Source organism: Calypte anna, chromosome 2 (genome assembly GCF_003957555.1).
Source record: "Calypte anna isolate BGI_N300 chromosome 2, bCalAnn1_v1.p, whole genome shotgun sequence".
Lineage (NCBI taxonomy): Eukaryota > Metazoa > Chordata > Aves > Apodiformes > Trochilidae > Calypte > Calypte anna.
In genome coordinates, this window is record NC_044245.1 from 17,665,212 (window position 1) to 17,679,058 (window position 13,847).

At 38.2% G+C, this 13,847-nt stretch overlaps 1 protein-coding gene across 1 annotated transcript in view; it reads right to left on the reverse strand.

The window, feature by feature from the left end:
- The window catches only part of GPR158 (G protein-coupled receptor 158), a 173,049-nt gene that overhangs the window by 73,451 nt on the left and 85,751 nt on the right, over positions 1-13,847 (reverse strand). The window contains exon 4 of the mRNA XM_008492712.1: positions 12,075-12,292. Coding sequence (XP_008490934.1) covers positions 12,075-12,292 — 218 coding nt within the window. The remainder of the gene's footprint in view (positions 1-12,074; positions 12,293-13,847) is intronic.

Genomic DNA, 13,847 nt, shown 5'->3' on the forward strand with positions numbered 1-13,847 from the left:
CAAATTTTTAGGCCAAATTTTCTAAAGGCAGGCCTACAGATATGTGCTGCTACTTAAGCTATATTGGCAAATTGTCAGAATTTTCTGGCATTTGCAGGTTTTGTGCAATATTCCTAAACCAAATAAATATAATCCTCATGTTTTTTCATTTCTCCTTAAAGAATACTTGCACAAAGGTCAATTTTTTTTTCTATTATTAGTTATAGCTGAGCTCAAATAGAATATAATTATTAAATTTACTTTTTACTTTAAAAATAATCAGGAAAAGCAAAGGTCAAGCAGCCATCAATCATAAATCAATTTTGTTAAAAGTGTACAAGATGTCAGGGATCTAAGAAACTCCCAAATACTTTTTTTCAATTCATGTGACCCTTGATTCTTTCTGTTATGCAAATAACGAAACTAATTTCAATATATTATAGAATCATTAAATAGTTTAGGTTGGAAGAGATATTAAAGACAACCAATTCCCAAACCCTTGCCATGTGCAGGAACACCTTCCACTAGACCAGGTGGTCTCCCATGAGGACCATGCCTTGTGAATGTAAGGCTACTGCTGTCTATTAGGAGCCTCTTCTCCCTGGCTGGGTGGTCTGTACCAGACTCCAACTATAATGTCCCCTGTCCCTGCTCTCCATTTAATCTTGACCCATCCCCTTGTGGAGTTCCAGAGACTCCAGATGGTCATTGATGCAGAGGGTAACACTCCCTCCTCATCTCCCCTGCCTGTCCTTCATAAAGAGCCTCTCTCCTTCCATTCCAACACTCCAATCACAAGAGTAATCCCACCATGTCTCCACGGTGCCAGTAAGATCACAGCCCTGCAGATGCACACACATCTCCAGCTCCTCATGGTTACTCTCCACCCTCCATGCCTTTGCACAGGGGCATTTAAGTTGTCCCCCCCACCCACCTCCCCTGCTCCCCTGATGAAGCTGACTTACTGAATGGAGTGGCTGGAATACCTTTGAGGTATCTCACCAGTGCTTCCCTGTTGGCCCCTATTACCTCAGGAGCCCTGTAAGACTTTAAGTGTGCTGCCATGCATCCACCCCATCTCCAAGCAAAAGGCTGAGACCCCTTGCTAGCACCCTGTCCCTCTAACTTTGGGGTGTCATCCCACAGCTTGTCACATTATCCTCCTCTTCCTGCAAACTCAGGGTAAAGATAAGATGTTCTGCATTTTCAACCATGGGTCCTGCTGCATATAATTTGCACTACACCACCTACGATGCAGATACTTCAAAAAAAAAAAAACAGTATTTGTTGGTGAAGAACTCTCACAGTATTCATGTCCAGGGTCATGTTTCTTTTTAAGAGTAGAAATTCATTCCTTGGTGACATAAACTTTAGGTAAAAATGGTTCTGACCAAACAGTGATAAATATGTAGATAAAGAAAAAACAATAATGAGGTAAATAATGTCTAAGTTGAGTTTCAGTCTATTCACATCCTTATGGTTAATTTAAAAGCTGAATATGTAAAATGATGATCATTAGAATTCTGGATCACCTAAAGTGCCTATTTCATAAGGCTATCCGGTCAATTAATGCAGAAATTAAAAGAAGGGAAGATGCAAAGGCATTATGTTCTTCAAAAATAAATCTTTAATATCAGTTGTTGTTTAATAAGCAAGAGATCAAATGGAAAATACAAAAAATCTGATGGAATGCAAAAACCAAATTCATGAGCAGAAGGGGGGGGGCTCAGTTACCATGTTCTCCTGATTTAGCTCACAAATAGATTCAGAACATCTGAATCAAATTTCAGCTAATTCCAGATGGCATCACCTATTACAGAAGATAATACGCCAGCTCACTAAAACAGTCTGTATAAATTGCAGTTCAATCATGTAGAATGAAATATTTTGCACTAAATTACAGGAGAGAAAACAACCTGACTACAAAGCCCGAGGTTCACAATATCTTGGATAAACCAGACTCAGAATGACGTAATAAAAAAGGGTTAGAATAAATCTGATAACAAAACCACTTCACTATTCACATGACTGAGAGAGTAAATGAACTATAGTTGAAGATCATTCTAGTAATTTCAGATGAAACAAAAATTCATAATTCTGAGGATTTTCATTCCAACTCCAGATTCTTTTATTTACTTTTACTTTACAAGAGCCAAATGTCTAAACTACTCCAAACTAATAGCTTATGATTACATCTGAGAAATGCTGATCCCAAAAATGGTAAGATTTTTCAGCTCTTCAGAATTTATTACACTGAGTGACCTCTTGTTTACAGATTTCATTCATGTTTTATCTGGAATTTGCCTTTGAAGGTAATACAGTTTAATTATTCTTCCTTCCACTGTGCCAAGTCCATGTCCTTCCTCAGCCCCAAGTCAGCCTCAAGTTATTGAGGATCAGGCCCAAGGAGAAAGTTAAAAAGACTACACTGTCCTTCCTCCACAAAGTTAGGAGTTAAAATATGATCAATAAGAACAGATGGGAAAACCAATGAAACAACAGGGCAATCAGAAGACTCAACCTATCAGTATCCCACCTGGAGCACATACTTGGTCAGCGCCTGGATCTAAAGACATGATACAGAGAGCAGGTAATGCTCTCAAAAAGTCTCTACCAAGCATGAGGAAAGTAAGAAGGGAACAAGGGTCTTTTCTTTTGCACCCACCCTGTTCAAGTCCATGTTGGATGGGGCTTTGAGCAACCTGGTCTATGCGAAGGTGTCCCTGTCCATGCAAGGGGGTTGGAACTAGATGGTCTTTAAGGTCCCTTCCAACCCAAACCGTCCTATGGGTCTGTCATTTTGAATAGATAAGAGCAGACCATGACCACACTTGCTGAGGCAGCTGAAAGGACATTGTGGTAGTCAAGATGCAAGATACCAAGCTGAGACAAGAATTTTAGATCTGTGCACTGGCAGAAAACATGTATTAAAAGGGAACTCAGAAGGAGTTTAGTAAAGCTTAGGAGTAGCTGGAGGCGAAGTGAGGTCCAGAGTTCCAAATTATGTTAGGTAACGAGCATGTTGCTACAGTAACTAAGAACAAAGTAGCTGGGCTATCTCAGAGGGAAGCAGGAGATCAAGGTTTCTTTTCAGCTATATTGACACTGATGAGAAGATGTCACAGAAAAATGTCAGTATTTTATTTCAGACAGAGGGAGGGATGGCTGGGAGAGGGAAGGCAGAAAGCAATCTGACTGTATTCACAGCACAACATCCTAAAGAGAAGCTGACAGCATAAGGCTGCAGCTTGTGAGCTATAAACCTGCAAGTTTCACCCAAAGAAATGGAAGAAAAGAATGAACAGGAATGTTTTAGCCTGAATGATCTGAGTTCAGCTTCCACCACATAGTATAGCCAAAAACACATAAAAAGCAGCACATAAAGTTTCTCTGAGGATGCTACCATTTAATACAGATTTTGCAATAAAAATATCTAGTAAAAAAAAAATGCTAGGCTTCCTAGAATAAAGTATCTGATACAGTTCTCTCTCTGTTGTTTGAAAGTTCTTATGCTACATTTTGTCTGCTTTTTAGTCTCCCGATTTCTTTATTTAAGGTATTTCTTTTTTCTTCTTGAGTGAAACATTTTTTTAAAAATATATGTTTCCACTTTCAAAAGTGCCTCTTCTAAGTTATACCAGTTTTCAATGTCAAAATAGGGTCCAGACATTGGCCCTTGGGAATGCAAATCCCAGCTGCTTCAAAACCCACATTGCAATCTACAAACCTTGGCCCTGTACACTGCCAAATACTTTTCTCAGAGACAAAGAGCTCATCAAGCAAATGACTGTCCCTAGGAAATTCTGCAAGCCTTCCTGGTTGGCAAGTCCCTCCACTATAAATGGAGCTCAAGCTTGAAAAAGTTCCTATGAGTCTACACCAAGACCCTTAAAACAAGAAGAAAAACTTACTTCAGACAGAAATCTGCATGCCAGAGACCTCCTGCAAGCCACCAGAGACTTTGCTATTGCTATTGATCGTACATGAAAGCTCCCAGCAGCATGCAACTCCAAGACAAATAGCAAGATAAATAAATAATGTTGCTGTTATTCTGCTGACATAATAGTTGTCTCCAAGTAAATCTGTAAATGCCCATTCAAATACTCAAATGAAACTTCAGGTAAATGCAACTTTTCTGAAGTTGCTGCATTAAAGAGTCAGTGGAGAAAGCTTAATATCATGTGACAGACAATTCTCTCTACCCAGCTTCACTACAAGGGACACAAATACAAGATTAATCAAGAAACAAAACCAGAAAGTAAAAGTCAACCAAAAATCTTAGCAGTTTGCTCAGTTTAATTTCTAATTCTGAAATAGTTTTGAAAATATAATTCTATACTGTAATAGTTCTTATTGTGAAATGTATGCTGAAATTCAAAGACTTGGTTACCTTTGTTTAATATATTTTAAAAGAGAAGTCATGGTGCAATACAACTAAACTTATGTATGCATTCAAGACTACTGCAGCCTTGTTTCTGGTGACAGCAATACTCCTGACCAGTACCCTACACTGAAAGTGCACATGTCACAGCTCCATTAATTTGAACACTGGGTCAGCACTGTAGAGTTTTGTGGAGTGCAGGTGGAACACAATTCATAGACTGTGAGATCTTAAATACCAAGACATTAGGTTAAGAAACAGTCTGAATGCCAAAATGGAAAAAACCATCACCGATGTCTTTAAAGCTGCACACCTTAAGACTACATATTAGCCTCCCTTGGAAATCACAAGAAACTAGGTTTTCTCTCCAGGATATGATGGAGAAAGGGTGTATAAAGCACTGCACAGAATGTGTGTATGCTGAGTGAACTGTCAGGTATGCCCACCAGCACAGCACGTAAAGGCAGCTGCTCCATCTGCAAAGATCTCTTCCCTCTATCAAGTTTCCACTTCAGCTGAAATGTCAGGAATTGGTGTCGAGGGAGAGAAAAGCAGAATGTGCACCAAAGATGAAAGGCATCCAGGCGTAAGCACATCAAGATGCCACTGTAGAATTAAAAAGAGAAAGGATTGACTGATTTACATTAGCAAAAAAGGTATGTTTGCAAAGCCAGCATGCTTCAATATTTAAAGATGTATCATACATCAATAGCCTGTGATCATCTCACTCTCAATTACTGCATCCTATCATGGATGTGGTTAAGGGAGAAAAGGAATTCTTAATTTCTCAGTTTTAGAAAGAGGAACTACAGAATTCATTTGCATGATGCCTTTCCATCTCTGTGCAGTTATGCCCAGTGTTTAAAACTGCATTGCTTAGGTACTATCTTTACAGTTTTGAAATTATATTTAGCAGAACACTTAAAAGTATTTATACTAAATGGAAAAAAAGGAAAGTGGTACTATATAATACCCAGACATCCTGAATCCCAGTCACTGGATATCTGCATTCAACTCAGAGCAAAATCCATGTAAAAACAGTCAGACACTGTTATTTGCCAAGGTTCCCTCAAGGGAGGTGAAATGATTTATTCTTGTTGATGATGAGCCACATGGTCTTTTTAGCTGTGAGTTTTTTCCTTGATCGGTGTTCCAGGTATGTATTTTTCTCCTTTTTTAAAAGAATTACTATTTCTGTATTTCCAACAGTTCTTGAGTGATCATAAATGGAAGAAAAAAAAGACAAGTACAATAAAAGACTGTTAAGCTATAAAATTACAATATTTGGGAGTGGAAATAGTCTTGCATGGGGCAAAGTTCTTAATTTCAATAGGTTCTAGAGCAATCCTTCATAATTGTTAATGAGCAAAATGTATATAACACTGCTGCTCTAAACTGCTGTTTTGAAGACTCTCTTCTAAGCACTTTTTACAACATTCTTAAGAGCTGAAACCCATCTTTTCCAAGGGTGATAGCTGCTGTCAATTTTACTTTGATATGCTGGATTTACATCTATGAGATTCTGTCCACAGAATCTCTAATGTCCACATTAGGAAGACAAAAAGACCAGAACCCCCCAAAATTTTCCTTCAGCATGACCATGGTTCCCCTGCCCGCTGAGAACATGGCTGTGCTGCAGAGCCCATCAAGGAAAGATGATGGGAAAGTAGCTTGGCTGTAGTGTAACTCCTCTGAAGCCTGAAGTGTTGACCTGAGCGAGAATCCACAGCAAACAAGACCCTTCTGAATATGTGTAGTGTAAGTCAAGGCTGATGTTACATTCTCATCTCTCCTTCATCACTAAAGTAGGAATTAGCCTCTTCCACATTACAGCTGAGATGAGCTGCTCTGGTCTCTTTGCCAGTAGTGCTTCTTAACATGTTGTAAGGGCACTTACAATTCCTCATTGCAGTTGCATGCTGCCTGATAGCTATGTTCCAGTTGATATGCTGCTATGCAAAGGTCAGTAATTTTCAGCTTTGCTTTCTGAGTCATTTGACAAGGCAGCCTGGTAACTGATGAGCTCTTTAGGTTCTTTGCAGGTGATGTCCTTCCACAGTCTGGTCCTTCTATAAGAACTTGTTTACAGAGCAGCTGGTTTCTTCTCTAAGGTTCTGGTAGATCTTTAGCACTTGAAATCCTATGTTAACTTTGTATTTTATTGTTTTCTTTAAATCTGGTTTGTATTTATGTTTATTTAAACATTGTTTTTTTCTGGTGCCATATAGCTTTGCTACCCTTTTGCTGCATGTAAACAATACTGCAGATGGTTACTCCCCTGTCTAAGCTCTCCATTGGGTTATGTAATATTACTCACAGATGAATTCTCCTATTTTGTTTGTGATTTTTCTTACCAAATTACTGTTGGCTTATCAACACAGTATACATTTTTGAGAGTATTTGGTTTTAGCATCAGTGATTTCTGCCTTTGCCTAGCCAGCTACTTTTGTTAGCTTAGCCTCAGACTTTTGGACATGTTTTTTGTAGTGATGTTTGCATTATTCAATCAATAATAACAACATAGTACACAAGGATGTTTGCAACTGTTCACCTTGAGCTAATTAATTTTTTAGTTTTGAACTTAGTGAATGTATTGCATTTCTGTACAGTGCCATGAGGGTCTGGAAGTTGTTCTGCAAGATCCTCTCATAGTCTATCAAAGTCTTTTGAAAACCAAAGAAAAAAGAGGAGCCTGTTCCTTTATACATTCCTCTACAACCACTAGGACACATAACTAGTGCACCCAAGGTGCTGAGAGCCTGACGACCCTGTTCCTTGTTTTCCATCAGGTGTCCTTTTACCTCGCTTACTGTCAACACAGCAGGAGCCTCAACACCTCAGCTGCAGCATTCACCAAGATCATCCCATCAGGGCAGTCTAATAAAACTCAAATGTCTTCACTGTTGAGGAAAAATCTCTTTTTTTCCAAGCTTCATTGCACAACTCCCTCAGTGTCAATAACCTGGTGCTGTCAGGTGCTGTCAGCTTTTGTGATGGAATTTCATCCATTTCCATTTCCCAGTAGTTTTTCAGCCTCTTGCATCTTGTGGTAGTGCTAGGCTCAGGTTTTCCAGTTTTCACTACTGCTTGGCATGAGGATTGTCTAGAATAATTAAAGATTTCTTTGAAGCAATCTGCACATCTGTTTTCCCTTCTGTATTAGCTGTGAATATATTTTTCCTTTTTTTTTTCCATTTGGCACATTTTCTCCATTTACTCTCCTTCTGAAATGCTTTGTCTTTTCCCATTATAGCAGCAGCATCTGCTTTATCTGTTACATTTTCATCTTTTTCTGTTCTTCCCTACAAAGCTTTTCACTAGTGGTTTAGCTCCTGCTGCTCTTCCTGTGCTGCCTTCCAAACTGTTTTAGTCATTCCACTTTGGAATTCTCCCTTCTCTCAACAACGGGCCACATGTTCTGCCTGTGATTTTCTCCAGTTATGACTCTTGCACTTTAATAACATCACTGCTGAGCTGATCTCAGGGCTGCTGACTCACTTTCACCTGTGTTTGACAAAGCCTCCAGTGAATTCCTCAGCACTGATCTGATCTTTCTTACAGTTTCTTTCTGTACTGCCATTTTGTACCATTTGCCAATGCTGACTCCTGCTTGAAGTCACTAATTTGCAGCTGCATTCGCAGGTTGGCAATGCCAAGATTTTGGCCAAAGGTACTCGTAATTCTTTGGGTTAACTGTATCTTGGACAAATAAGTTGAATTTTGTTATGCTCCCTACAAAACGTGCAAGTCTGTATGAGTAAATACAATGCTTTCAAGAAATCTAATGTAATGACTGGCAAGAGAAAACCAGAATGGCTTTCTGATTCAGACTCTGGTGTCCTACCTCAGGTCATGGCCTGTGCTGCATTATTAAAGGAGAATTATTAAAGATCCTTCTTTGGTCCATCATCCAGTTTCCAATAACAAAAATTCTGGACTTCCTGAACCAAAACCATTGTGTTTAAATAGCCAGTAATGGAATTATCCTTCATAATTCTTTCTAAACTCTACTTGAATTGATTTATACTTTGGAAACCATTATAATTTTTGCCAATGAGTTACATAAAACAATTAAAAGCTGTGTAGAACACTTCATTTTTTTAACTTGAGAGATCCTCTGAACACCCTCTAGGTTCCATTTTAAAAGGAACCATGAACATTTCACACATCAACATCTTACATGATTTTTACCATATTTCCTGCACTGCCTTTCCCTCTGTCATCTCTTGGTTATCTACAAGAAGTGTAGCTCACCTAATCCCTTGAAATCATAATTTTTAAGAGCTTTTGATGGTGGACCTTGGAAGTAGTCCTCTCATAGCCAAATGCTCATAACCCAGCTTCATAGAGCTATAAATACATTTGCAGGGCATCACACTCTCACAAAAGCCCACTTCCCACACCTATCCACAAACCCACTGATTCTATTTTTTGTTACAATTTCTATGAATTTGCAAGCATGTAAGTTGGACCTACTGACCCTTAGTTCTTTTCACCAGTATAGTAAGTATAAACACAGATGTCACATTTCCTGTCTGCCATTCTCCCTCTACTGCTATTAATGCAAGCAGTAGCTTACTCCACAGTAAATAATTCAGCAGTTTTATAATGAAACTCTTTGAGAAGTCAGAAGAGGACTCTTTAGAGGAACCTTTAGAAACTCTAAGAGAAGTGACTTAAAACTTAAGAGACTTTTAAAAGTTCCAATAAAAAGAACCCTGGCTTTTAGAAGCCAGTCATCTAGCTTTGCCCTAGGCTTTGCCAATTTGTTACCACTTATTTTGTCAAGTTCTTTCAAACACGGAACCACTTTGGTTGATATTTGATATAATGAAACTAAGCTGATGAGCAATTCTTCCATAGCAGTTTCCATTATAAGTACTGACTGGCCATCACATATGTAACCACTGTGATGTGAGATAGTTCTTCTCTAAACTCCTTCTGATCTCCATCTGCTCCTAATGACATGCTGATTTTTTTCAGACCAAAGTTGTTATCTCCATCTCAATCTACAGGGTCCTTATGGACCTTTATCATTCTTCGCCTGAATTACTAAACTTACAATATGACAGTCAAGGTCCCATGGGTGTTTCTTCCCAAGATGATTTCAGGACCTTAGATCTCTCTGAAGTGAAGCTCTTTTTTACCAGGAGTCTCCATAATGTACAAGCATTATTTAATGTTTTCCACAGTCACTTTTACTAGAGTGGTAACTTGATTCAGATTTCCTTCCCATTTACTGAGCTCATTTTACTGATCAACAACTACCAGAGTGCCAAATATCTGCTCTTCATTCTTCTCAGCAATGGGGCCCTAATTTAGCATTTTTTCTTAATCTCTACCATTTGCTCTTTTAGAGGCCTGGAAGATTGTTTTTTTATACCACTGCAGCACTTGGCTAATTCTCTTAAAATGCTGTATTAAAAACTACTTTTTGCAACTATTTCAATATTGTAGTGCCATACATGGGACAGAATCCAAAAAATACTCTTCTCTGACACCCACCCAGTACAGAAGAAATGAACAGTTTAACAGAGTAACTTTAATCACAGACAAATATACTAACCTAATTGAGGTTGGTTTGACTAACAGTTGGAAACCCTCAAAATGCAGATATTTTTAATATATTTCACTAGCTGCTCCTTCATTTTCATGCCTTTCCTCCCTTGGCAGAGAATACACAGTCAGCTACTAGTTTTCTTCATTCACTCCAAATTTCTGTCAGAAATGTCTTAATGCAACCAGCAGTTTTCTTATGCCAATACTTATTGTTCTCAGTGTGCTTCCCCTTCAAACAGCTTCTCATTTCATGGTAATCAATCACACAAGATCTTTTTCTTGTTAAAAGCATGCTGCACCAACAAGATAAAGAACATAAAAGAAATCCCAGAAAAAACTCAGCTGAATGACATGAAAAGCAGTGGAACATCTATTTATCATTTTCTATTCCTGGAAAACATTGGCCATACAGGAGAGGACTGTTTACTTCTTTGTTTCATTTTTCCTCCCCTTTTCCTTGTGACATATACTATATGAGAAAAGTTGACTCTCTTCTCAGGTAGCAAAATTGTAATTGACTCCGTCTCTGTCCAACTGAATTAAATGCACTATCTCAATAGCATTACTTTTATTTTAAGTCTGGTTCTCAGTAGAGTTCAGGTATCAGGATGAATCTCTAATGGTAAGAGGTAACCTGGGAAAAACTAAGGTCAAATTTTTTTATCAACACCGTATAGCTCTTTAGAAAGAAGAAAAAGTGTGTATGAGCCTCTTTGCTATAGTTTTGGTATTAAATCCTGTCTGGTTACTTATTCATGGCCTACTTTGGAGATACGGCTAATCATCACAAAAATAAAAATGCATCTTTCATTAAAAGCAGGCTTTTTGAAACAGTATTTCTGTAGTATGTTTAATAAAGATGTAACCTTTTTCTACTGTAGTGGATATGTGTGTATGATCTTGAACTATTTATGAGAAAATACAGAAATATTTTATTAAACCATCAATATTTCAGTGTGGAAAAAAAAAATCAAGCCAAACTTGCAATAGCTGCACATGAAATAATCTATTTTGTTCACTTTGTAGGTCTAGAAGGACTTTTTCTCAAAAGGAATGATATTATCGTGATGTTGTCTCTTCTGCTAGTTTAATGTTAGGCAACTACAGATGCCTGCAACAGACATTTCATAATGAAAAACTTGATAAATACAATTAAGCCTGTAATTTGAATAATTTTATGCAATATAATTAAATACAAAGATTGTGTCAGAAACCAAAGAGGAAAAAAAGAATGTTACTGCTCCTTCTGTTATTTCCTGCCAGGATATTAAAGTCTTTCAAACTGAGCCATGCATTTGTAACACAGACACTGTAGGATTAGGAAGACTGTGGGATCAAGTGTTCCAAAAACCAAAATGGAAACGCTTATCAAGTTACTGAACGTGGGTGAAGCTATTAATTTCAACTGTGTGCACACCTACCTCTTCCAAATGCAGGTACTGAATATGTGTCAACTTCATTTCTTTTCAGTAAATTGGAAGTTTCAGAGAATATTCTACATCTACTGGGGCAACAGTGAGATTCCATGAGATATTACATGTTAAAAGATTTTGAGTGAGGTAAAAGCAGAAAGTTCAGTAGGTAATAACTGCAGCTTTCATCAGCAATTTACAGGCAGTCTTCTAATATATTCACACTATAAAGAAATAAAATCTTTAACCACAGAATCTATCTTAAACTCTCTACAGATTAGAATTATTTAGAATTACTTCCCTTTGATATTTTTTTTCCAGCTAGTCTCTCAAATATATTGGAAAGAAACATCATTCCCAGCGATGGTAAAACAGAAACATTCAAGAACTCAACACTATAAATGCCCAGATGCCTCCCTAGCTACCTGAAATTGGTGTGATTTTTTTCAAAATTATTTCAAACATCAAAGGCTTCCTTGATTTTTGCTGATTATCTATACATGTAAGCAGATTTCACTGGGTGACACAAATTAGTCTACATTTTTTTTAAAAATTACATGAAAAATTAGGCACTTCCACACTTAAAAAAAAAGCATTCCTGCTTGGAAATCCCATCCACTCCTTTGGTTGAGAAGTTTAGAACCTGAGAAGTTGACTGTCAAAAGGAGAAGTTATACACCTACAATAAAAGAGTCTGTACCACACAACGAGCAGGAATAGCAAAGTAAAAAAACTCTGCTTACCTTTGCCTTGCGAAAATGGTAGACAACCAGCATGCTTATGAAGTCCAGCAGCATACAGAGTGTTTGGAATGAGATGATAGCCAGCCGTAAATACTTGTCCTCCTGTGCATAGCAGGGAGTATCATCTGTACAGTAAGAACATCCTTCCCTGCAGGGTAGGCAAGTGTACACTTCCTCTGACAGTTCACCACCAGAAAAGCGATTTTCTGCATCCTTTTCTGCAAGTGACAGAAGGGTAAGGGGAGACAGCTTTAGTTGTACAGTATGGGCAGTTCATCCATACAGGAGCAAACTAGTCCTCTGCTGACTCTCCCTCCCTCTTTGGCCTCTTTCATTAAGTTCCAAAATGGCTTACCAGGGTTGCTTTTGTCATTTCACCTTCTTTTGTCATGTTGAGAGAATGCAGACCAATTTAGACATGAGGGGAAGAGAGCTTATTAAATGCCAAATGCTTTCCCATTGAATTTAAAGTGGGCTAAATCATTGCCAGAAATTCTTTGGAGAAGCCTTTTGAATGGGGAAAGAAATTACATCAAATATTTGAGAATAAGGAAAGGATTTTACACAAACACACGAAGAGCAGACCTATTCACTACTTCATATACTCAATACAAGCTCCGACTCTCTTTTGGATTGTTCCTCAATTTCAAAAAGATGCTATCTAGTCAATTAATTTGCTTCAAATTAGATAAACCCTTATTAATTAACATTTGTTCAGCATGCTCTTGCATGTATGCATTCTTCTGTCCCCAAGGCAAAATCAGTGCACTTACACTAAATATAATTTTTGATTGTCCACACAAGCACACCAGAAAATCTGGAAAACCTACTGCCAAGTTAGTATTTTGTCTACTGAGATCAATGATTCTTGAGCTGACCTCTCATCCATCAAATGAACTCACCAACAAAGCACCCAGGGGGATTCCTGCTTTTACTGATCCATAAACACTCACCTGTTAACACCCTGCAAAACCATTTACCCTACAGGCAATTTGTGGAGTAAAAAGGTGAAAGAAAAAGGAGGCAAAAAAGAATACTGTTAAGTAAGAAGGAAAACTGAATTTGCTGAAGATGTTTAATATAAGTGAGACAGGTTTAGGAGTTTCCAGAAACAAGAGAATGTGGCTGAAGGCAAATCAACAGTGTGTTAAAATGTGTGGTAACTTCTTTTACTTCTCACAAGACTACGTAGTTACTCCTGTATCTCTGATCAAAATTCTCTTCCTCTGCCAGTGAAAGTAGCAAATCAGACATTGCTTGGTCTTACTTCAAGAGACAGCTTATTCCATATTGGCTGTTCAATATTGGCTTATGAAACTCACTTTAGAATTTTAGTTTGAATCATTTGCAGCTGTAGGTTACCTACACAGGTAATTGTTTCTTGCTTTCTCAAATCTATGGATGAATGCAAGGAGCACACACCTGCTGACAGGCAAAGCCTGGACAAGTGACAAAAAGCCTGTTTACCCAGGTGTGTTCATCTGGCATGCTGCTCCAGCAGGCCTGCACTCCTTGTCCTCAGTGTGGGATGCTTGGGTCCCACATCCTGTAGTGAGCAGGGAACAGGCTGGTATTTCTCATGAAGGCTGTGGATTTCTCTGAGGAGCTTTAATCTAAACAAAGATGTTTTAAACCTGAATATAGCAGAGTAGTGCTGACTCATGCTGGTAGCCAGATTTTCTTAGCTACAAGTGACAGTAGAAGAGAGCTTATGTCTTTTTGACCCAGACTGTGTGGGCAAGAATGGAAACATTGAAAAATAACCGTGCTTGG